Here is a 25,541-nt window from a genome sequence, read left to right as displayed (position 1 = left end):
TAACTCCTTTACTACCCAAAAAGTCAGGAGACGTTTTCACTTCAAATGACAATCAAGTCTTTATCATATTTCACCCAAAAACTAAAATTCCTCTCGCCAAATATGGTAACTCTGACATAAAAACATGAAACTACTCATTATCATCCGAACCACCTGATCAGTCTAACATCACGATTGGGACAGATTACACAGCACACCAACGGACGAGGTTTTTAAAATCAAGAATGCTTAAAGATATTTAAGCCTTTAAAACTAACCTCTAGTTTCCAGAAAACTCAGAGGGTAGTAAGAAATAGGAAAAACAAGTTAATCAACACCACAAAGAAAGACATATTCAGTAGTTCAGTTCAGTTCAGTCGCTCAGTCGTGCCCGACTCTTTGCGACCCCATGAATCGCAGCACGCCAGGCCTCCCTGTCCATCACCAACTCCCGGAGTTCACTCAGACTCACGTCCATCGAGTCAGTGATACCATCCAGCCATCTCATCCTCTGTCATCCCCTTTTCCTCCTGCCCACAGTCCCTCCCAGCATGAGTCTTTTCCAATGAATCAACTCTTCCCTTGAGGTGGCCAAAGTACTGGAGTTTCAGCTTTAGCATCATTCCTTCCAAAGAACACCCAGGACTGATCTCCTTTAGAATGGACTGGTTGGATCTCCTTGCAGTCCAAGGGACTCTCAAGAGTCTTCTCCAACACCACAGTTCAAAATCGTCAATTCTTCAGCACTCAGCTTTCTTCACAGTCCAACTCTCACATCCGTACATGACCAATGGAAAAACCATAGCCTTGACTAGATGGACCTTGGTTGGCAAAGTAACGTCTCTGCTTTTGAATATGCTATCTAGGTTGGTCATAACTTTTCTTCCAGGGAGTAAGCGTCTTTTAATTTCATGGCTCCAATTACCATCTGTAGTGATTTTGGAGCCCCCAAAATAAAGTCTGACACTGTTTCCACTGTTTCCATCTATTTGCCATGAAGTGACGGGACCAGATGCCATGATCTTCATTTTCTGAATGTTGAGCTCTAAGCCAACTTTTTCACTCTCCTCTTTCACTTTCATCAAGAGGCTTTTTAGCTCCTCTTCACTTTCTGCCATAAGGGTGATGTCATCTGCATATCTGAGGCTATTGATATTTCTCCCGGCAATCTTGATTCCAGCTTGTGCTTCATCCAGCCCAGCGTTTCTCATAATGTACTCTGCACAGAAGTTAAATAAGCAGGGTGACAAAATACAGCCTTGATGTACTCCTTTTCCTATTTGGAACCAGTCTGTTGTTCCATGTCCAGTTCTAACTGTTGCTTCCTGACCTGCATACAGATTTCTCAAGAGGCAGGTCAGGCGGTCTGGTATTCCCATCTCTTTCAGAATTTTCCACAGTTCATTGTGATCCACACAGTCAAAGGTTTTGGCATAGTCAATAAAGCAGAAATAGATGGTTTTCTGGAACTCTCTTGCTTTTTCAATGATCCAGTGGATGTTGGCAATTTGATCTCTGGTTCCTCTGCCTTTTCTAAAACCAGCTTGAACATCAGGGAGTTCACAGTTCACGTATTGCTGAAGCCTGGCTTGGAGAATTTTGAGCATTACTATACTAGCGTGTGAGATGAGTGCAACTGTGCAGTAGTTTGAGCATTCTTTGGCTTGCCTTTCTTTGGGATTGGAATGAAAACTGACCTTTTCCAGTCCTGTGGCCACTGCTGAGTTGTCCAAATTTGCTGGCATTTTGAGTGCAGCACTTTGACAGCATCATCTTCCAGGATTTGAAATAGCTCCACTGGAATTCCATCACCTCCACTAGCTTTGTTCATAGTGATGCTTCCTAAGGCCCACTTGACTTCACATTCCAGGATGTCTGGCTCTATGTGATGATCACACCATCGTGATTATCTTGGTCTTGAAGATCTTTTTTGTACAGTTCTTCTGTGTATTCTTGCCACCTCTTCTTAATATCTTCTGCTTCTGTTAGGTCCAGACCATTTCTGTCCTTTTTATCGAGCCCATCTTTGCATGAAATGTTCCCTTGGTATCTCTTAATTTTCTTGACGAGATCTCTAGTCTTTCCCATTCTGTTGTTTTCCTCTATTTCTTTGCACTGATCGCTGAGGAAGGCTTTCTTATCTCCCCTTGCTATTCTTTGGAACTCTGCATTCAGATGCTTATATCTTTCCTTTTCTCCTTTGCTTTCCACTTCTCTTCTTTTCACAGCTATTTGTAAGGCCTCCCCAGACAGCCATTTTGCTTTCTTCCATTTCTTTTCCATGGGGATGGTCTTGATCCCTGTCTCCTGTACAATGTCATGAACCTCAGTCCATAGTTCATCAGGCACTCTATCTATCAGATCTAGTCCCTTAAATCTATTTCTCACTTCCAGTGTATAATCATAAGGGATTTGATTTAGGTCATACCTGAATGGGCTAGTGGTTTTCCCTACTTTCTTCAATTTAAGTCTGAATTAGGCAATAAGAAGTTCATGATCTGAGTCACAGTCAGCTCCCAGTCTTGTTTTTGCTAACTGTATAGAGCTTCTCCATCTTTGGCTGCAAGAATATAATCAATCTGATTTTGGTGTTGACCATCTGGTGATGTCCATGTGTAGAGTCTTCTCTTGTGTTGTTGGAAGAAGGTGTTTGCTATGACCAGTGCATTTTCTTGGCAAAACTCTATTAGCCTTTGCCCTGCTTCATTCTGTATTCCAAAGCCAAATTTGCCTGTTACTCCAGGTGTTTCTTGACTTTCTACTTTTGCATTCCAGTCCCCTATAATGAAAAGGACATCTTTTTTGGGTGTTAGTTTTAAAAGGTCTTCTAGGTCTTCATAGAACCGTTTAACTTCAGCTTCTTCAGCATTACTGGTTGGGGCATAGACTTGGATTACCGTGATATTGAATGGTTTGCCTTGGAAACGAACAGAGATCATTCTGTCGTTTTTGATATTGCATCCAAGCACTGCATTTTGGACTCTTTTGTTGACTATGATGGCTACTCCATTTCTTCTAAGGGATTCCTGCCCACAGTAGTAGATGTAATGGTCATCTAAGTTAAATTCACCCATTCCAGTCCATTTTAGTTCGCTGATTCCGAGAATGTCGACGTTCACTCTTGCCATCTCCTATTTGACCACTTCCAATTTGCCTTGATTCATGGACCTGACATTCCAGGTTCCTATGCAATATTGCTCTTTACAGCATCGGACCTTGCTTCTATCACCGGTCACATCCACAGCTGGGTATTGTTTTTGCTTTGGCTCCATCCTTACATTCTTTCTGGAGTTATTTCTCCACTTATCTCCAGTAGCATATTGGGCACCTACTGACCTCGGTAGTTCCTCTTTCAGCATCCTATCATTTTGCCTTTTCACACTGTTCCTGGGGTTCTCGAGGCAAGAATACTGAAGTGGTTTGCCATTCCCTTCTCCAGTGGACCACATTCTGTCAGACCTCTCCACCATGACCCTCCCGTCTTGGGTGGCCCCACATGGCATCGCTTAGTTTCATTGAGTTAGACAAGGCTGTGGTCCATGTGATCAGATTGACTAGTTTTCTGTGATTATGGTTTCAGTGTGTCTGCTCTCTGATACCCTCTCACAACACCTACCGTGTTACTTGGGTTTCTCTTACCTTGGACGTGAGATATCTTCACGGCTAGATACATGTGACTAGCTAGAGACACATGTATACCATGGTTCAGATATAACGGAACCAAACACTTTGTGTTCATGTTCCAGTTTCTCCACTAACTGTGTGAACTTGATTTAGTCTCACAGCTTCTCTAAGCCTAAATATATGTGCCTTACTCACTGCCTGACGACCACCACTCCACTGAAGATTGGCTGAATGCCCTCACTAAGGTTGCTCCTGGACAGATGTAGCTTGTGGGAGGGGCCCACTGTGGCCAGTAATTATAACAGCCTAATAAGCTGAACCATAGGAATTTGATGATACTTGGCAGCTTAAAACTGTAAAAGTGGCAATTTCACGTGGTTTGACTTAATATAAGAAAACGGATCTGATTTTCTTCCTTCACCAAATTAACACCATTTTTTTTAATGGTGGGGGAAAATAGCAGAAAGATAAAAGCAATCCAAGAATCCATCAGTGGATAAATGTTGCAAAATGTAGTATGTCCATATAATGGAGTACTGATCAGTCATAAAAAGGAAGGATATTTTGACACATGCTACAACCTGAATGAAGCTGAAGACATTATGCTAAGTGAAATAAACTAGTCACAAAAGGAGAAACGTTATACGATTCTACTTATATGAGGTTCCTAAAACAGTCAAATTCATAAAGACAGAAAGAAGAGATGTTGCCAGGGACTGGAGAGAGGGGAAATTTTAGTTACTGTTTAATGGAGACAGAGTTCCAGTTGGGGAAGATGAAAAGTCCTGGAGATGGACAGTGGGAAAGATTATACAACAATGTACATGCACCTAATGCCACAGAAAGTACACTAAATTGGTTAGTTTTATATTATGTATATATAAACAATAAATATTATATTTATGTGTATATATATTAATTGTAAATTTTGTATTATGTATGAAAAGCACAGTGGGAGATGCCTGTTCTAGATTAAACGAGACTTAAGAGACATAACCAAATGTGATCAGATCTTATGTAATCATGGTTCTAACAACCAAATGTTTTTTTTAAAAAATTAGACAACTGGGGAAATTTAACTGCGGATTACATTAGCCATTATCAGGAAATGATTAACTGTGTCAGGGTGATGTGGTATTTATTTAAGAATGCATTATCTTTTAGAGAAGTAGCCAAAGTCTTTGGTAATAAATTATAAGTTATGATATCTGATGTATAAGAAAATTCTACTATGCATGTGTCTTAATCTCTCAATATTTTTTCACATCAGATCAGTCACTCAGTCATGTCTGACTCTTTGCGACACCAGGGACTGCAACACACCAGGCCTCCCTGTCCATCACCAACTCCTGAAGCCTACTCAAACTCATTTCCATCGCGTCAGTAATGCCATCCAACCATCTCAACCTCTGTCGTCCCCTTCTCCTCCCTCCTTCAATCTTTCCCAGCATCAGGGTCTTTTCCAGTGAGTCGATTCTTCACATCAGGTGGTCACAGTATTAGAGTTAACCTATCAAATTATAAGTTTGGGCTTTTGTGGGGAAGCAATTTTTGAAAACGCCCTAAAAGACTGAACACTTCAGTTAAAAAAAAGAAAACATACTTTAGGAAAATTACAATGAATGTCCTCATTCAGGAAACATTTTAATGTTTATTTTGTTCCAACCACTGCAATGGAGGTACATAGAGGTGAAACAAATAAAACATAATAAAAACATTAAAAAAGTAAAAACAAACAAAAAAAAAATTTCCAAGCACAGTGAGGGAAGAAAGGTTGCTAACAACCCAGGAGGATGAAGGGAGATTCAGAAAGATCTCTCAGAAGAGATGAGTATTTAGGAGGGGTGGGAATTAGCCAGGCAACAGGAGGCAGCAAAGGATACTCCAGTCAGCAGAATAGCCCTTAGAATAGAAATAGCATGGCAAGCAGGGGAGGGCAGGAGTCCAGATTACGCATAAGTGCATAAGCAGCTCTGTGCTGCCAGAGCTTAAAGGCGTGGGGCTGGGGGGTGGTGGGTGGGGTGAGGAACTAACAGAACCTGGAGAAATAATCAGGTGTCAGGCTCACTGAAAAGCCTCATGAACTGAAGCAAGAACCCCACTTTGCAGGCAACTTTTAAACTGCTAGGTGCTAAGTAACAAGGCTGAAAGTAGGCTGGAGGCAGGGGAATAGAGAGGCAGGGCCCAAATCCTGAGACAGCAGCGATTCAAGCTACATGACTGGCATCTGACTGAACGTGGAAGATGAGGAAGGAGTCCAGGAAAGCTCTCAAATTTCAAGTTCAGGTTTCGGTGAGAGTGATGATGCCATAAACAGAACAAAAAAAAAACAAAAAAAACCTTTAAACACTTTGAGCTTAAGAAGCTGATGTGATGCTCATATGATTAATTTCCAGTGGATGATTAAATCAGATTTAAACTCCCCACAATGAAATGGTGGTTAAAACTAAGGCAACTTCTGATGTGGACAAGAAAAAGTCCATAGAGAAGCAAGTTATGGACAGAACCTCAAGACATGCATATACCCAATGGGTAGAAAGAAGACTTGGCAAAGATGACCTGAAAAGAATAATCAATGAGGCAGAAGGACCAGGAGAGATGATATGTCCAGAGAGTGAATTCAAGAAAAGAGAATTATAGTGTATCTGCTATAGGACATATAGAGTCCTGAAAAACTTCATGTTCTGCAAAATTAGGAAGAAAGCGGGAAATACATCAAGACAGAACAATAAGCACCTTTAAGACAGAACACACATTTCATGGGAGCCAACAGGCATACTCCTGGGCTTGCTATGTTCAACTGTTTCTGTACTTCAACTACTTGTGTTCAACTCCTGTTATTTGGGAGGGCTAAACTGTTCATGTGCTGGTAAAAATCAAGTATTAGCCTACATGAATTTTGCATGAACTAACACCATTCCTCTTTAACATTCAAATATGAACTAGTTTACGTTACAGAAATACATTATAGTAGAACAGACTGTCAATGGAGGGTCAGACAACAGTATTAATGCCATAAAGTCAATAATAAAAGAAATTATTAATATCTTAGACTGTACCTTTCACTCCCAACTATATTATCTAATCTCTCTTAAAGAGTGCTTATTAAATAAATTGACCAGTAATAACCCAAGGTCCCTAGACTCAGTGGGCTTCTTGGCAGGCTGTTATACACACAAGAGAATTTGTTGTATGTCACAGCAATCTATACCAAAGAGGTAAAGGAAAACTCAGAGAAAAGCATTAGAGGGAAGGAAAAAAGTAGACAGGTCAAGAAAGGCCCTGTGGAGAACTGCTGAAGGGTTTTTTTGAACTATAATGCTATCTGGAGGAACTGCAATGTTGGTGTCTCACAGATACGTGGAGGAGACTGAGTGAAGAAAGAGTCTGTCAGAGTGAGCCCCCCAAACAGACAGCAAAAGCAAGTATACAGGAATGTATACACGTGCACAAAATGTACAGGAATTATAAGAAGTGGTAGGTAAGGTAGAAAAGGCAGAATTTTTTGTAAAATTAAGTGCAGCATACTAAGGATTTTTTATTTTATCCTGAATGCAACGGGATGAATTGCCAGAAAAGTGCTACAGGAAGACTTCAGAAAGGTCAACCCGTAAGCTACACTGGGGAGGAAAGACCAGGGGAACCTGGGGCACCGCCAGAGCTGCGCAGGTGACTGCAACAGGGGCCAACGCTAGGGCGGAGTGTTAAGACTGATAACAGGCAGAAACGTGAGGGCTCGTCGGACGACTAACCGACAGTGAAGGCAAGGAAGATGGGAATCAAAGCCTAGGATAAGGATTTTAAGCTTGAACAGTTAGGTATACCTCTTGCCAATAGAGGTTTCAAAGAAAGAAACAAGTTTAGTAGTGCTAGTTAAATTTGAGGATAAGACAATATTTATTTAGCCCTAGTATTAAAAACTGAAGCCAAGGAAGGAGGTTCAAGAAGGAAAGGATATATGTATATTTATAGCTGATTAACACTGTTGTGTGCCAGAAACCAACATAACATTGTAAAGCAATTATCCTCCGATTAAAAAATAAACTATCAAACTCTTAAAGGAAATATATGCAGTACACTCCTTGATATAAATCACAGCAAGATTCTGTATAACCCACCTCCTAGAATAATGGAAATAAAAACCAAAATAAACAAATAGGACCTAATCAAACTTAAAAGCTTTTGCACAGCAAGGGAACTAAACAAGGTGAACAGACAACCCTCAGAATGGGAGAAAATAACAGCAAATGAAACAGCTAACAAAGGATTAATTTCCAAAAGGTATAAGCAGCTTATGCAGCTCAATACCAGAAAAACAAACAACCCAATTAAAAAGTGGGTACAAGACTGAAACAGACATTTCTCCAAAGAAGACATACAGATGGCTAATAAACACATGAAAAGATGCTCGACAGCACTCATTATTAAAGAAATATAAATCAAAACTATGATGAGGTATCACCTCACACCAGTCAGAACGGCCATCATCAAAAAATCTACAAACAATAAATGCTGGAGAGGGTGTGGAGAAAAGGGAACCCTCTTGCACTGTTGGTGGGAATGTAAATTGATACAGCCACTATAGAGAACAGTATGGGGATTCCTGAAAAAAAAAAAAACAAAACTAGGAATGAAACTACCATAAGACCTAACAATCCCACTACTGGCATATTCCCCGAGGAAACCATAAATGGAAAAGACACATGTACCCCAATGTCCACTGCAGTACTATTTACAATAGCTAGGACATGGAAGCAGCCTAGACAGATGTCCATCAACCAATGAACAGACAAAGCAGCTACGGTGCATATATACAATGGACTATCACTCAGCCACAAAAAGGAACACATCTGAGTAAATTCTATCGAGGAGGCTGAACCCACAGCTTATTTTGCAGAGTGAAATCAGAAACAGAAAAACAAATATCAAGTATACATGTGTGTGGAATCTAGAAAGATGGTCCTGATGAACCTATCTGCAGGGCAGCAACGGAGCCGCAGACACAGAGACAGACTTGCGGACCCAGCGTGCGAAGGAGAGGGGGGACAAACAAACAGCAGCACTGAAATATATACATCACGAGACGTAAAACAGACAGCAGGGAGGGATCTGCCACACGATGCAGGGAGCTCAAACCTGCTGCTCTATGACAACTCAGAGGATGGGATGGGGTGGGAGGGAGGCTCAAGAGGGAAGGGACGCATGTATGCCTATGGCTGACTCATGGTGATGTATGGCAGAAACCAATACAACATTTTAGAGCGATTATCCGCCAATTAAAAAATAATTTTAAAATAAACAAAAGAAACAGAAGTCTAAAGTTTAAGTGGTAAGGCCAAGAATATGAGTTACTATTTTTCAGTGAAACCAACTAACTGGCTTCTTACTATAGCCAAACTTTTACAAGAGTTAAAAAAAAAATAAAAGGTAAATAAATCAAAGTGATAAATTGAATGTCAAAACAATTTATTAGCAAGATTTTAAAATAATGAAAAGGGCTTCCCTGATAGCTCAGCTGGTAAAGAATCTGCCTGCAATGCAGGAGAACCCGGTTTGATTCCTGGGTCAGGAAGATCCCCTGGAAAAGGGATAGGCTACCCACTCCAATATTCCCGGGCTTCCCTTGTGGCTCTGGTAAAGCCGGAGCTGGTAAAGACTCCGCCTGCAATGGGGGAGGCCTGGGTTTGATCCCTGGGTTGGGAAGAACAGGGATTTCTCTGATATAGTTAAGATTTCCTAATTATTTCCCCCATTTATTAACCTTCAGATGTGCATCATATAAGTCAAGTCTTAGGTTCTACTCAGTGAAGAGACAGTGCAGCACAGTAAGCAAGTTTTGGCTTTAGTGTCACGCAGCTTCATTGTAAGTTTAGGTTCTGCCTAAAGCACAGTGGTCCCTGCATTGGGAAGATCCCCTGGAGAAGAAAATGGCAATCCACTCCAGTATTCCTGCCTGGAAAATCCCATGGACAGAGTAGCCTGGTGGGCTACAGTCCACGAGGTCACAAAGAGTTGCACACACACTGTCACTTAAACCTTCTGAGGCCCTGGGGCTAACTACTTAAGAACTGTTAAGCCTCAAGCTTCCTTGGATAGTAATACATACATACTTCATAAGACTAAATAATGCATATAAACAATTGATACTTGGTACAGGTAGTCCTTGGAAGGAAAGTCACGACCAACCTAGATAGCATATTAAAAAGCAGAGACATTACTTTGCCAACAAAGATCCGTCTAGCCAAGGCTATGGTTTTTCCAGTGGTCATGTATGGATGTGAGAGTTGGACTGTGAAGAAAGCTGAATGCCAAAGAATTGATACTTTTGAACTATGGTGTTGGAGAAGACTCTTGAGAGTCCCTTGGACTGCAAGGAGGTCCAACCAGTCCATCCTAATGGAGATCAGTCCTGGGTGTTCACTGGAAGGAATGATGCTGAAACTCCAGTACTTTGGCCACCTCATGAGAAGAGTTGACTCATTGGAAAAGAACCTGATGATGGGAGGGATTGGGGACAGGAGGAGAAGGGGACGACAGAGGATGAGATGGCTGGATGGCATCACCGACTTGATGGACGTGAGTCTGAGTGAACTCCGGGAGTTGTTGTCAGACAGGCAGGCCTGGCGTGCTGTGATTCATGGGGTCGCAGAGTCGGACACGACTGAGTAACTGAACTGAACTGAACAGGTACACTGTAAGCATTCAATAAACGTTAAGAATTTTTAAATAATCATTCGTTTCTGTCACAGATTAAAATATCACATCCTTGAAGTGAACGTTTGACCCAGGTGGCAATTACCTGCAAGTGTGATTTATAAGTATTCACTAACTGGAATTCATTATGTATTTCCTTGTTTTAGATACCAAATCCATTCCCCCACCCAAGCCTTAAACTGCTGACCATGATAATTATTCCCTCCCCGACTTCCATCTATAAAGCTCAGGATAACCTTTATCTCCTTTCTCTCCACTGAGTTTTACAAAGAAGAGAAAGGAAGGGGAGGAGGTTCAAATCCTCATTCTACATTAGGACCAGCCCCAGTCTTAATTTTTTGGCAAATTCCTCCTTACATATGGGTAACAGTACCTTTACTTCAAAATTTATTCTAGTTATCTCTGCCCAGTCACCTTTTTCCATCGCTGTTATCATGTTACACCTCCTAACCCTACTCTGAAATAAATTTCTTCATATCTCTTTATCAAGAAGTTTCTTATCAACAACTTTTTGCCACAAAAATATTCTCAAACCACCACAGGCAACCTTAAAGCCCATCTCTTCCCTCCTTCATATAACTTCTCTTCTTTTTCACCCAGATCTTTATTCACGAAATTCCTGTGTGCCCAGTGCAAGTTTAGTACATCCGTTCTAAGAAATTCGCCAACCTTTCGTTTATGAAGCCATTTCCAACTGAATGACTATGAAACTGCATTCTTCCCCTAGTCACAATTCCCTGGCATAACTCCACACTTTTTTTTTTTTTTAGAAACTATGTGTTTTATTCTTACACCTAGCATCTTGTGTATTGGCTGGCTATATAATCTGTAATGTTTTTATCTTTTATCTATTCTGTAGGAGAAAAGACAGGAATGATTGATAGCTCAGCAAAGTATATTTCACTGTTTTTTTAACAGACTGATAATCACTACTATTTAGTCACAGAGCTAAGTTGCAACCTAAGTTTCTAGTATAATAGTTTCTAAAAAGGATAAGACTAAACTAGATAAGGTGTCTAGTGTCAGTTATACCAAATTCCACAATAAAGGCACTTGAGCAGATCTGACCCCAGTTCACCCTTTAGTCACATTTCTAGCATCCCTCTCTCTTAGCAGTCCAGCTACAGTGGTAACTGAAGAGCCCTACATTCTCAGGACTCTTTGGTTACTGCTCCCTCACGTCTGAAATGCCCCTTCCTTGCCCTCTCCCTCTCCCAACTTCCTTGCATCCTTCAGGATCTACTCACTCCCATTCATCCACTAGGAATCAACCAGAACATCTCCCTTGACTGCTCAGCTCCAAGTCAGGATCTCCTCATGCGTTCTCAGCATACACTTATTGATGTCACTGCACTGTAGTGATCAGTTTACTTTCCTACACTCCTACTGAACTATAAAAGTAAACTCCTCCAGGTACAGACTGAGCAACCTTATATACCCAACAGACAATGAGTGAATGCTCATACCCACTCCATGACCTTGTGCAGCCTGTACAAGCAGTCCTGAGCTTCGTCATCTTAAGTACTTTCCTTCTGTAAAGTGGGGATAATGCTACACCTTGCTCACAAAGTTGTCCTAAGAACTAAAAGCGGTTATCAATGAAGCTCTTAGTAAAGTGCCTGCCATGTGGAACTACCATTTCAATGTCTGCTACTTCATGCCTTAGATTCCTTCCTGTATCCTGGGAATCGTAATGCTGTGATCAATACTTTCAGGCTGGAAGGCTTAGTTAGCAACCAGGCATCTTTTTCATGCATCTAGAAGTTATTGGTTACCGTCTGATCATCAGCAGGCATTTACGTGTGCCTATGATGTGCAGGAGTCCTTTCTAGGTTATCACTGAGTTCCCAGAACACAACAGAGGCAAAAAAAAAAAAAAAAAAAAAGACAAAAACCTGTACCAACACCCAGAAGCAGAAAGATTGTTAATTACTTCGATACAAACAATACCAGAATGTTTCAAACTACATTAAGCTTTGCTTTATAACTGGTGTAAGCTTCAAGAACAAATACTGATGGGAAAAGTTCAAAATTAACTTCTATCATCAAGTGGACCAAAAATCAGAGGCAGTCCCCAAATTTCTTGTTGCTATTCCTAAGTTTCACTTTTACTTAAAAGTATTTCTCATAAAAGAAGCTTAACCATGACCACGACAGACATAGATGACCTTAATTTGTCTCAGTCAAATGGGAATTCCACGGTATTTCCTAATTAGTATTTAATTTGGCAGCTCCGAAAAATAGCCTGAGTTTTCTGTTTTTCTAGAAAACAGAACGTTGAATGGCATATCCCCACCACCACCACCTTCTCTCTTTAAGACAGGACAAAATGCACACTTTCTTAAGTCACACTGGCCTCCGAGCAAGAATGACAAAACTGCAAATTATGTCACCTGGTATTAGAAAAGGAGGCTGTGGACCTGAAACACCTTCCCCCTAGCAAATCCAGAGGTCAGAGTCCCAGGGAAGTTTCTGCACCACACTACACGGCGTTCGGTAGCTGCAGAGAGACCTCTAGCGCTGCCTGCAGAAGCCGAGTTTGCAAACAGTACCTGCTAATGTCACCTTACTGAGACAATGGCAACATGCTGAGTAGCAACGAACTGAGTGACCGCGATGAATGTTTACAGTTTTGCAACCACTTGGACATTCTACCAGCTTACAGCAAGAGGCCCTCCAAGCCTCTTTATTTCAGTACAACGTGTCAAAGGAATGATCCTTCTATGCACACCCCCTCCGCTACAAGAAAAGGCTAAGAAAACAGGTCCTGGGAGCGGAGGTCGGAACAACGTCTCTTCCAAAGCCCTCCACACAATAGACGGGAAACTATTGTCCACCTTCGGCTTGCTCCAAATGCCAGCGGTTAACGAGAGTACAAGCTGGGAGAAGCTCAGCACGACTGCTCCGGGGAACCGCACCGGGTTATAAGAAAATGGTCCTGGCGCATCCTACCCTCCCCCATCCGCCACCCTCAAACAAGTCGGTTACCCAGCTGGTCCCCACCCCCCTCTGCGGGCCGCCACCGCCCGCCTGGGCCCGGCTCGCCGAAGGTAGGCGCGGGGACCGGCGGAGCCGAGGCTCCATGTGCGGCAGCGCGGGAGGCGCTGAGGGGGCCGTGCCGGGCGGGAGGCTGCACCGCGAGCCGGGCGAGAGCCGCGCCGCCCCCTCAGCGCGGCGGTCGAAAGACCGCGGCCGCAGCATCCCCGGCGCGCGAGGCCCCGGCCCGCGGACCCCGCCTCAGCTCCACACCTCTTCCTCGCCGACAGCAGGCCGCGCCCGCGTGACGGGGCCGAAAACCCCGGCATTTCCCGGTCTCCGCACCGGGCAGCCGCCGGTGGCGGCTGCAGCCCGGACCGCCACCCGCCTCCCGCCGCCCGGCCGCAGGGACGCGAGGCGGCGGCCAACTCCGACCCATCGCGGGCCGGCGAGAACCAGCCCGGTCGCGCCGGCCCCCCGCCCCTCCTCGCCGCCTCAGGGCCGGCGCGACCGGGCGGGCGAGCCGGGCGGGCCCCCGCCGCGGAAGCACACTCACCTCCACATCTCGGCCCTTATTCTTGAAGCTCTTGATGCGGTGGTTCTCCAAGCCGGGGTTCTCGGCCATGGCTGCGCGCGGCTCTGGCGGCGGCTACTCCTGCGGCTGCGGCGGCGGCGGCGGCGAGTCTTGGCGAGGGAGGGGTAGGTGGGGGAGGGCGGGAGAGGGGAAGGGCGGGGGAGGGGGAGAGGCGAGCACGTTCCGTGACGCCTCCGAGCGCGAGGTGGCAGCAGCGCCAGGGGAAGCTCGGGCCGATGGACGCGAGGGGCGGGGCGGGGCGGGAACAGCGCTGAAGAGAGCCGCGGGAGCCGGAGGGGGCTGGAGTCACGTGACGGCCTCCGGCCTGGATGCTCAGCCGGCTGGACGTGCCTGACGGTTCTCGGAGTGACCCCCCCGCCCCCGACTCTCTCACCCTCCAGACAGCCCTTCCTACAACCCTTCGGAGCTTCCAGTCCTGTGCCAGGAATGGAGCCAGACTTGGCGGCTTTTTACTGCCCGTTCATACCCGGGCTGCGGCCGGAAACTACAGTTCCCAGCATGCCATTCTTCGGCGGGGGTAATTTTCTCAGCCTGCAAAGCACCCAGAGAATGCCGGGAACCCTAAGCGCGCGGCTTTCTGCGCGGGGCGCTCGGAGAGCCTGGGCGCGGGGCTCCGCCCCCAAGACCGCCTCTGGGCGGGACTGTGGGAGGAGCTTCCCAGGAGACCGCTCTCGCGCCTATTGGGAGGGAGGGGGGCGGGACTTCGAAGGAGGCTTCCAAGAAAATTAGAAACGGATCCATGGTTCCTGCTTTGCTTCTTTGCTTGTTTGGCCGGGGTCACCTAAGACAGCACCCACCTTCACTTGCTGTTCCCTTGCTCTGCTTTGGTTTTATAATTAGCATTTATCTCCACATGACACATACATATGTATGTTATATGTGTGTTTATGTGTGTGTGTCACCTGGTTTGCCGCATTGGAATTAGCGCAGTAAAAGTAGCGACAGTGGTGGGTCTATTGCTGAAGCCCTCTGTTAATACAGTGCCTGGCACTTCATGAATAACCAATAAATACTTGAACTGATTAGCGCTCTAGCGTCTGTTTTTTCACCATCGTCCCAGGCTCCGTTCTGCAACCTCCACCCTGGCAGTTCCTGTATTTATGTATCCCTAATACCTCATAACTTTCCTTCCAAGGAGTAAGCGTCTTTTAATTTCATGGCTGCAATCACCATCTGCAGTGATTTTGGAGCCCCCAAAAATAAAGTCTGACACTGTTTCCACTGTTTCCCCATCTATTTCCCATGAGTGATGGGACCAGATGCCATGATCTTCATTTTCTGAATGTTGAGCTTTAAGCCAACTTTTTCACTCTCCTCTTTCACTTTCATCAAGAGGCTTTTAGTTCCTCTTCACTTTCTGCCATAAGGGTGGTGTCATCTGCATATCTGAGGTTATTGATATTTCTCCCGGCAATCTTGATCCCAGCTTGTGCTTCTTCCAGCCCAGCGTTTCTCATAAGGTACTCTGCATAGAAGTTAAATAAGCAGGGTGACAATATACAGCCTTGATGTACTCCTTTTCCTATCTGGAACCAGTCTGTTGTTCCATGTCCAGTTCTAACTGTTGCTTCCTGACCTGCATACAGATTTCTCAAGAGGCAGGTCAGGTGGTCTGGTATTCCCATCTCTTTCAGAATTTTCCACAGCTTATTGTGATCCACACAGTCAAAGGCTTTGGCATAGTCAATAAAGCAGAAATAGATATTTTTCTGGAAGGAATGATGCTAAAGCTGAAACTCCAATAGTTTGGCCACCACATGCAAAGAGTTGACTCATTGGAAAAGACCCTGATGCTGGGAGGGATTGGGGGCAGGAGGAGAAGGGGACGACAGAGGATGAGATGGCTGGATAGCATCACCGACTCGATGGACATGAGTTTGAGTGAACTCTGGGAGTTAGTGACGCACAGGGAGGCCTGGTGTGCTGCAATTTATGGGGTCGCAAAGAGTCTGACACAACTGAGCGACTGAACTGAATACCTCTGTTTCACCACCATACATAATATCAGCATTCAAGAAGTAGTCAAACCTTGATCCGCAGACTCTCTAGTCTAGCATCTCCCTTTAGGGTCATTGTAGGAATTGATTAAGGCAAATTTGAATCCGTAATACTAATAGTTGCTTTCTGGAGCAGGTGCGTTTCTTTGAATGTATGTGAAATAATTTATTTTCAGAACCTCTGGCAGATACAAGCAACATTTGACACTGAGGTCATTCAAAGGTTGGGAGAAATATAACCATGCAAAGACTGAAGAAGATACTCTTTCAAAATAAAAGAGACTTAGAGAACCTGAGGTTCAGAGGTCGTGAATTCAGAGGCCTTTTTTGGCCTGGCTATGTCTGGGCCATTTTTGTAAGTGGTGGATATTGGCCTGTTGATAAACACAAGCTTATTTAAAGGCTTCAGACCATTGTTGCCATATTAGACTGTGGGTCAGGCTTGCCAAAGGCCCAATTTTTCTAGGGAAACCGAAAAGCTGGGTTCTTTTTTTCTTCGTTTTAAAATGTCGATTCATGTTTTTTAATGCACTTTAGGGAATAAGTCACTCAAAAACTCCAGGCCCTCACATTGTGGGCCAAATGGTCCAAACATGCATTTGATGGGGAGAAAAAAAAAAACACCAAAAGCTTAGAATGAATACATAGATTACTTCTACCCTAGTTCTTAAGGTAATAGATGTTGCATGCTTGCCACTCCTCTGATTGACTGAAGGGAAACTTGCACACGGTTGTTCAAGCTCTATTACAGTTTAGCAAAAACTTCTCTTTTCCAATTACTTTGCCCATTTCTGCCTCTTCTCTTCACCCTACTTGACATCACCAACCATGTAAGTCATGATTTTAGAGTTTATGCATATTTAGTGAGCACTTACCATGTGTTAGTCATTGCACTGACACTGGGATATATTTGTAAATAAGACAGCCTGGTATCCTGCCTTCACATAACTTCAGAGCTATCAGAGTTGACAGACAATAAAAAAAAAAAGTTATCCCCCAAATGTGTGATGGGTGTCAAGGCTCACAGCAGGAAGACCCTTATAACCTGCTGATTCCTAATACACAAGGACAAGATCCAAAACAGGAGTCTACATGTCACATGTCTACAATCTTAAAGTTAAAACTCCAGCTTCCAAGCTTAAAATATATTCTAAACTTTGACAAATGTGCTTCCACTACAACCTGGAAGTCTGAGTCTGAATTTAAATTTCCTGCCTTTTTGGACTTCTGCTTCAGAATGTGGCTGTGTAAAGAAGCATGGTAGCCAGACCCTCACCCACATTTTGTTTCCCTTCTCTTCCCTGTCCTGGCTCCACCCCATACCGGAACAGACCTTGAGAACAAGTATACATAGCCCTATTCACAACGTTCAAGTTCTGCCACTCACCTACAAAGCTTTATTCACATCTCCCTACCTGACTCAAGAGATGCCTCTTGGCCATTGCTCAGGCCTAAATGTGCAAAGCTGCAGCATCACATTCCCCCAGGAGAACAGACCCAGAAAAGAAGCCTAGGAAGATCCTAGGAGCAGGATTGGCCATTTAAACAGAGAATCACCAGTCCCTGGTATTCAGAGCTGGGTTGAGAGGCACAGGTTCCAATGAGCATGACCAGTTGGCCCCATGGGCTTTCAATGGAGAGTAGTGCAGCAGAAGGGAGCAAGGGTCAGGAGCTCTAAAAAAGCAGGGTCCAGAGTAGGGTCCCTTCTTGGCCAGATCTTAGTCGATTGTATGCTTTGCCATTATTGCTAGTGATTTCAATATCCACATACCTGGTACCTTAGCCCCAGAATCTCTCTGCATTCTTACTTGGACCAGGCTTCTGTCACTTGAAGCCCCCACCAGGCCTTGAAGTCCTTCAGCTCAGTTCAGTTCAGTTGCTCAGTCATGTCTAACTCTTTGAGACCCCATGGACTGCAACACACCAGGCTTCCCTGTCCATCACCAATTCCTGGAGCTTGCTCAAACTCCTGTCCATCAAGTCGGTGATGCCGTCCAACCATCTCATCCTCTGTCGTCCCCTTCTCCTCCCACCTTCAATCTTTCCCAGCATCAGGGCCTTTTCAAATGAGTCAGTTCTTTGCATCCGGTGGCCAAAGTATTGGAGTTTTATCTTCAACATCAGACCTTCCAGTGAACACCCAGGACTGATCTCCTTTAGGATGGACTGGTTGGATCTCCTTGCAGTCCAAGGGACTCTCAAGAGTCCTCTCCAACACCACAGTTCAAAAGCATCAATTCTTCAGCACTCAGCTTTCTTTATGGTCCAACTCTCACATCCACACATGACTACTGGAAAAACCATAGCTTTGACTAGATGGACCTTTGTTGGCAATGTCTTTGCTTTTTAATATGCTGTCTAGGTTGGTCATAGCTTTTCTTCCAAGCAGCAAGCATTTTTAAATTTCATGGCTGCAGTCACCAACTGCCGTGATTTTGGGGCCCAAGAAAATAAAGTCTATCACTGTTTCCATTGTTTCCCCATCTGTTTGCCATGGGACTGGATGCATCAATCTTAGTTTTTTTAATGTTGAGTTTTAAGCCAACTTTTTCACTCTCCTCTTTCACTTTCGTCAAGAGGTCCTTTCATTGAAGTCCTCACTCTCTGGGAAATGACTGTCACCAGTGACTCAAATTTGGGGCGTCTCTCTGTCAGCCACCACCTCCTCTTTTCCCTCATTCTATTCTTCCTCTTTGTCCTAAAACTTCTGACAATTTTTTTTTCTTTGACAATTCTTCTTTTAGATGGATTTCTGTTCCAAACATACTTTGAGTGTCCACCACCCCCCATACACCGTCTTCATCAGGCACTTGCATTAATGGACAGGGGAGGAGTAGGGAGCAGAGCAGAGACAGGAGGGAAAGGCTCTCTGCCTGGAGAGTCGGTCAAACTTTCTTTCTTCCTCTGACTCACTGCCTGCCTTCCCAGTGGACAGTCAGGTGACGATATGCAAAGGGCAACACAAACACAACAGATCCAAGAAGGAGCTCACGTGGGACTTACCTAGGGTGCAGTGGCAAAGACTCTGCACTCCCAGTGCAGGGCACAGGGGCCTGGAGTTCCAGCCCTGGACGGGGAGCCAGATCCCGCTGCCACAGCTAAGACCAGGTGCACCCAAATTAATTAAGTAATTAAAAAACTTTATTGCCTGGCAAAGCAATAAAGATATCCTTTCCTACTTCACCCAAAACTCTGCCTCCAGGATTTGACTCAGCACTAGTGTACAAAGAAGCCAAGCTTTTCGTAACAACCGTAAATCCAGAGGTCAGATAGAAAAGGGGCTATCACGGAGACTTTTACTAAGCAGGCATCTATGTTTTGTTTGTGTATCACTCTTTGTAGGAGACCTAGTCTATTTGTTAATATTGAGCAGCAAAGGCTCCAATTTGTAAACATTCAGCTCTAAAACCATTCATGGAAAACAGGATAATTGGAGGCAGGAGAAGCCTGAAAGCAAAAATCAAAAAAGCTTGGTTAAATTGTTTGACTGTAAACATACTCCTCTGTCCTTACTATGATATTTGGGTTATTTATGATTCCCTAAATGAAAACACCTAGAGGACTGATGGAGAAGGCAATGGCACCCCACTCCAGTACTCTTGCCTGGAAAATCCTATGGACGGAGGAGCCTGGTGGGCTGCAGTCCATGGGGTCGCTAAGAGTTGGACATGACTGAGCGACTTCCCTTTCACTTTTCAGTTTCATGCATTGGAGAAGGAAATAGCAACCCACTCCAGTGTTCTTGCCTGGAGAATCCCAGGGATGGGGGAGCCTGTTGGGCTGCTGTCTATGGGGTCGCACAGAGTCAGACACGACTGAAGTGACTTAGCAGCAGCAGCAGCAGCAGCAGCAACAGAGGACTGAATCTTGCAGTATGAATACAGTTCCAGGCACAACTTCTTCCCTGTTTTCAAGCTGGTGTTGGAGAAGACTCTTGAGAGTCCTTTGGACAGCAAGGAGATCCAACCAGTCCATCATAAAGGAAATCAGTCCTGAATATTCATTGGAAGGACGGATGCTGAAGCTGAAACTCCAATACTTTGGCCACCTGATGGGAAGAACTGACTCATGTGAAAAGACCCTGATGGTGGGAAAGACTGAAGGTGAAGGAGAAGGGGATGATAGAGGATGAGATGGTTGGATGGCATCACCGACTCAATGGACATGAGTCTGAGTAAACTCTGGGAGTTGGTGATGGACAGGGAGACCTGGTGTGCTGCAGTCCATGGGGTCGCAAAGAGTTGGACACCACTGAGCAACTGAACTGAACTGAACTGATATCCCTTATAATCAACACTGCCAATATATTAATAACAGCTGGTTCAGCAGTAAAGAATCTGCCTGACAATACAGGAGATGCAGGTTCCATTCCTAAGTCAGGAAGATCCTTGGAGAAGGCAACAGCAACCCACTCCAGTAGTCTTGCCTGGGAAATCCCATAGACAGAAGAGCCTGGCGGGCTACAGTCCCAGAGGTCGCAAAGAGTCAGACACGACTTAGCAACTAAACAACAACAACAAAATAAAATATACTATCAAAGCTTTCCAAAAGAAGTTTTCCCTACCTACATTTTGTGAGTCTTTTAACTTTGAGGTCTACCTTCCTTTAAAATCTGCAATTTAAATGACTTTGATTTGCATAAAAGGTTATTTTTTTTCTCCAACTACTTGCTCACACTTGCTGTCTTCGATATCCAGATCTACTATGCATGAGACCACAGTAGCCTGTGTTTATAGAACAAGCAATGTGATGTCCTACAGCTATGTGTAGCCACTAGACACATGTGGCTATTAAATTTGAATTTAATTGTTTGATCAAAATTAAATAAAATTAAAAACTGATTTCTGGACTTCCCTAGTGATTCAGTGGTTAAGATTCTTCCTGCCAAAATAGGGAACAAGGGTTCGATCCCTGGTCTGGGATGATTCCACAAGTTGCTTGGCAGCTAAGAGCATGCACCACAACTACTGACCCCACACAACCTAGAAGCAATGTTCTGCAACAAGATAAGCCACTGCAATGAGAAGCCCACACCCCGCAACTAGAGAGTGGCCCCTGCTTGCCACAACTAGAGAAAGCACAGCAACAAAGGTCCAGCACAACCGTAAATAAAGAAATATTAAAAAAAAAAAACCGATTTCCTCAGTCACACAAATGTCATTGGTGCTCAAAAGCCACCAATACTAGGGGCACCAGACTCGAACACAGAGACATAGAACATTACCACAGAAAATTCCATGAACTACCCTGCCTTACAAAGGACGTAGACTTAGCAACAGACAGACTTTTGTTCACAATTTTGAGTTGGCGCTATTGGTAAAGAACACACTTGCTGCCGCAGGGAACCGCTGGTTCGATCCCTGAAGATCCCTGGAGAAGAAAATGGCAACCCACTCCAGTATTCCTGCCTAAAGAATCTCATAGACAGAGGAGCCTATAGGGTTCCAAAGAGACAGACGTGAGTGAACCGGCTTAGCACCACACAGCAAACACGTTCAATTCCCATCTTTTACTAGACTTGTGATCCCAAGAGAGTTCTTAAATGTCCAAAGCTTCAGTTTATTTACATTACTTTATTTACATTATAAAGTAGAGCTAGAAATATTAATACTTATACCCACAGTCAGTTAATGCCCAGCACATTTTAATTGCTTAATAAAACTATTAGTGTATAGGGATCAAAAATACAAGTTTTTTGAGACTCTAATTCGACACCAACCAATATTTTCTTCATGCCAAGAATATCCAATAAATCTTGCTGGCTATTCAAAAAGATTTTAAAAATTAAGAGGGAAAGAATATATGTATACTTAGAGCTGATTCATGCTCTACAGCAGAAACCAACACAACATTGTAAAGTAATTATTCTCCAATTAAAAATACATTTTTTAAAAGATTTTAAAAATTAAAAACATCACAGGGCACACTTTCTTCCTTTCTTTTTAATTTTTGGCTGTGCTGCAATGCATTCGGGATCTTAGTTCCCTGACCAGGGGTCAAACTCCTGTCTTCCACAGTAAAAGCGCTGGACCACCAGGGAAGTCCTCAGACACACATATTTTTGTTTCTTCATTTATGACATCAAACTTTGTAAGAGAAAACAAGTTGAATTGCCCTGGAGAAACCTAAGATGTGGGTAGCTGTTTAAACCCATAAGTTGACCCAGGAGATTCCTGATTCCCAAACCATTCCTAAAATTTAATTCAGGAACAGGTTCAGCAGATGTTCGCATTTGAACAGGATCCTCTTGGTGATCCAAAGCTGCCTTCCAGAGCAATGAGACAAAATTCACACTTCCCCCTCCTCACCACCCTTTAGCCTGGGGATAAAACCCATGCAAATTGCACACTCCAGGACTTCTGAAAGTACTTCAACTTATCTAAGCCTCTCTCCAGCCCCATCCACTTGCCCTACTTTCAGATCAATATGGAGCCTGCTGTAACAGCCTCCAAAACCGAGAGCTGTGGATAATGTCCCCATAGACCTTAATCCCTGCCACTGTCACAGAGGGACACATTACAGATAGGAATGCGAGCTGCTAGAGCCAAGATAATTCCAGACTCACAGAACAATTGTTCTATCAACCACAACTACACAGAACAACCCAAACAAAAATAACCAGGAGAAGCTATGAGTAACTTACAACTCATCATGATATGAATTGCTAACATCACACTCGTTTGGAAATTCCGGTTTTTCTAAGCTTCTCAAAGTAAAAAAGAAAAAGGAGAAGTGAGATTATGCAATGAGAAGATAAAAAGATAGAGGACAATAACCGGTCCTTATTGTTCAAAGCTAAACTGAAAAATATTCTAATTAAAGAAATCTTTAGTTTGTTTCTCTTTAGACTTCAGTAGAGCTTTGCTTAGGTTTTCTTTCATATTAAAGAAGCACGATGAAATGAGTTATTTCTCTCTCTCTTTTTTCAAAAAAATTATTTTTTTACTTATGGCTGTGCTGGGTCCTCATTGCTCTGAGCAAGCTTTCTCTAGTTGCAGTGAGCAGGATCTACTCTTCGTGTGGTTCATGAGCTTCACGTTGCAGAGCGCGGACCCTAAGGCACGGACTTCGGTAGCTGTGCACTGATTCAGTTGCCCTGCAGCACCTGGAATCTTCCTGGAGCAGGGGTCAAACCTGCGCCCCCTAGATTGGCAGGCGGGCTTTTAGCTATTGGACTACCAGGGACGTCTAACGAGTTGTTTCTCTCTCCTAACATTAGACAACCCAACTAACGGGAAAAGGGATGGGACAGATGAATACATTAAAAATACATAGAAAAATACCATAAGAATGTCTTCTGACCCACAGTATGAGCAGATATAATTCCAGTCACTTACTACCAAACGAAAATCTGAACCAAGCCAAGCCCTGCCATTTGAAATAGCCGTAATTCTGAAAACCTGTCTTCATTAGTTATTTGTTTATTACGGAAATGAGAATAAGTAAAGAATCTGCCAGCAATGCAGGATACCTGAGTTCAATCCCTTGGTCAGGAAGATCCTCTAGAGAAGGAAATGGTTATCCATTTCGGTACTCTTGCCAGGAGAATCCCATGGACAGAGAAGACTGGTGGGCTATGGTCCATGGGGTCTCAAAAGAGTCAGACACGACTGAGCAACTAACATCTACATTTAACACGTTCTAAGCACTGTCCTCGGAGAAGGCAATGGCACCCCACTCCAGTACTCTTGCCTGGAAAATCCCATGGACGGAGGAACCTGGTAGGCTGAGGTCCATGGGGTCGCTAGGAGTCGGACACGACTGAGCGACTTCACTTTCACTTTTCACTTTCACGCTTTGGAGAAGGAAATGGCAACCCACTCCAGTGTTCTTGCCTGAAGAATCCCAGGGACAGTGGAGCCTGGTGGGCTGCCATCTCTGGGGTCACACAGAGTCGGATACGACTGAAGTGACTTAGCAGCAGCAGCAGCAAGCACTGTCCTAAGTGATTTACATATATTACTGACAAGCTTACAAGGTAAGTAGATAATACCATTTTCCATTTTTATTGTTCAGTTGCTCAGTCATGTCTGATTCTTTGTGACCCCAAGGACTGCAGCACGCCAGGCTTCCCTGTCCTTCGCCTTCTCCTGGAGTTTGCTCAAACTCATGTCCATTGAGGCAGTGATGCCATCCAAATTTCTCATTCTCTGTCGTCCACTTCTCCTCCTGTCCTCTATCTTTCCAAGCATCAGGGTCTTTTCCAATGAGTTGGCTCTTCACATCAGGTGGCCAAAGTGTTGGAGCTTCAGCTTTAGCATCAGTCCTTCCAATGAATATTCAGGGTTGATTTTGGCTGATCCCATTTTACAGACAGATCAACTGAGGCACAGAGTAGAGACTCTCCTTAGGTCATACAGCTACTCAGTGTGAGAGCCAGGACCTAAGCTCAGGCAATCTGGATTCATTTTACAATCTTGCCTCTGAGGGCAGTTGGAACACTAATGAACTTAAAGAACAATTCCTTACTATACACAAACCTGTGATCATACAGCAAGACTAATACAGCTATGGTTGTTTGTAGAAATCAATTAGAAAGAAGAACTCCAAGGGACTTACCTGGTGGTCCAGTGGTTAGGACTGCATGCTTCCGCTGCAGGGGGTGTGGGCTCGATCCTTGGTGAACTAAGACCCTGCACACCCCTAAAGTGCGACCAAAAAAATTAAAAAACAAACACCTGATGGTAGCCTCTTATTGTCATCAAACTCACTTCTCCTTGGTTTTCAAAATCCTCTGTAGGAAGAGTATCTCAGCTGGCCATATTTTTTAAAAGTCAAGAAATAAATCCTGGACACATTCTTTTGGATCTAATTCAAACTGCACCTGAAATTGGAATAGTTCATGAAATGTTCTCTCTGTCTCTCTTTTTTTTTAAAATTATACCTTTGAATAAATTCTCCTTTAAAAAAAAACCTGGCTGAGTTTCAACAGAAAGACCCATAACAAACGCATCCTTTTCTGCAGCCACTGTCATAGGGATTGTCTCAGGGCTGGGCTCTGACCTCAGTCAGTCTATTCAGAGTGAATCTCAGGACCTTTGTGGGCAGGACCAGACAAGAAGGTCGCTAGAAAACTGAACTTGAACCTTGGAAGACATGAGGCTGCGGAAGCTGTACTCAGGGTTGCTGGAATCCACTGTTCAGAATCCAGGGTACCCATCCAACCAAAGGAAGGTAGTCAAGAGATGGAGAGAAACAATCCCGTGACATCATTTGACCTTCACTCCTTTTCAGTAACTTTAGCCAATAAGATTCTACTTTTTGCTCAGGTTTTATCATTAGTGATCAAAAGAGTTCAAACACACTCTTTTAATATTCCTCAAATTTACCTACTCTCTTTCTGCCCTGCCTAGGATCAAGCTAGCCCTCCTTCTCTATAGAATGCTTCTCTCTATAGAATTTTTATTTTTTTGGCCACGCCACACAGCATGTGGGACCTTAGTTCCTGGACCAGGGATGTAACCCACATCCCCTGGAGTGGAAGCAGAGAGTCTTAAAATTATCTATTTTTGCCTTACAACGACCCTGAAATGTAGTGGCTTAAAACAATGATTCATTATTTTTCTCGATTCTGTGTGTTGGCAAAAGGTGATGGTTCAGATGTATCAGTCAGCTTTACCATAGTAACAAACTACTCCCTGATTCCCAGTGGCTTG

General features: G+C 43.9%; 1 protein-coding gene across 1 annotated transcript in view; it reads right to left on the bottom strand.

Annotated features, from left to right (window-relative positions):
• The window catches only part of KPNA3 (karyopherin subunit alpha 3), a 96,634-nt gene extending 81,730 nt beyond the window's left edge, over positions 1-14,904 (bottom strand). The window contains exon 1 of the mRNA XM_018056721.1: positions 13,850-14,904. Within this exon, the coding sequence (XP_017912210.1) occupies positions 13,850-13,918 (69 nt within the window). The 5' untranslated portion in view covers positions 13,919-14,904. The remainder of the gene's footprint in view (positions 1-13,849) is intronic.

Source organism: Capra hircus, chromosome 12, assembly GCF_001704415.2.
Source record: "Capra hircus breed San Clemente chromosome 12, ASM170441v1, whole genome shotgun sequence".
Lineage (NCBI taxonomy): Eukaryota > Metazoa > Chordata > Mammalia > Artiodactyla > Bovidae > Capra > Capra hircus.
Note: the sequence above shows the minus strand (reverse complement) of the source record. Positions and strands in the feature narration are given on the sequence as shown.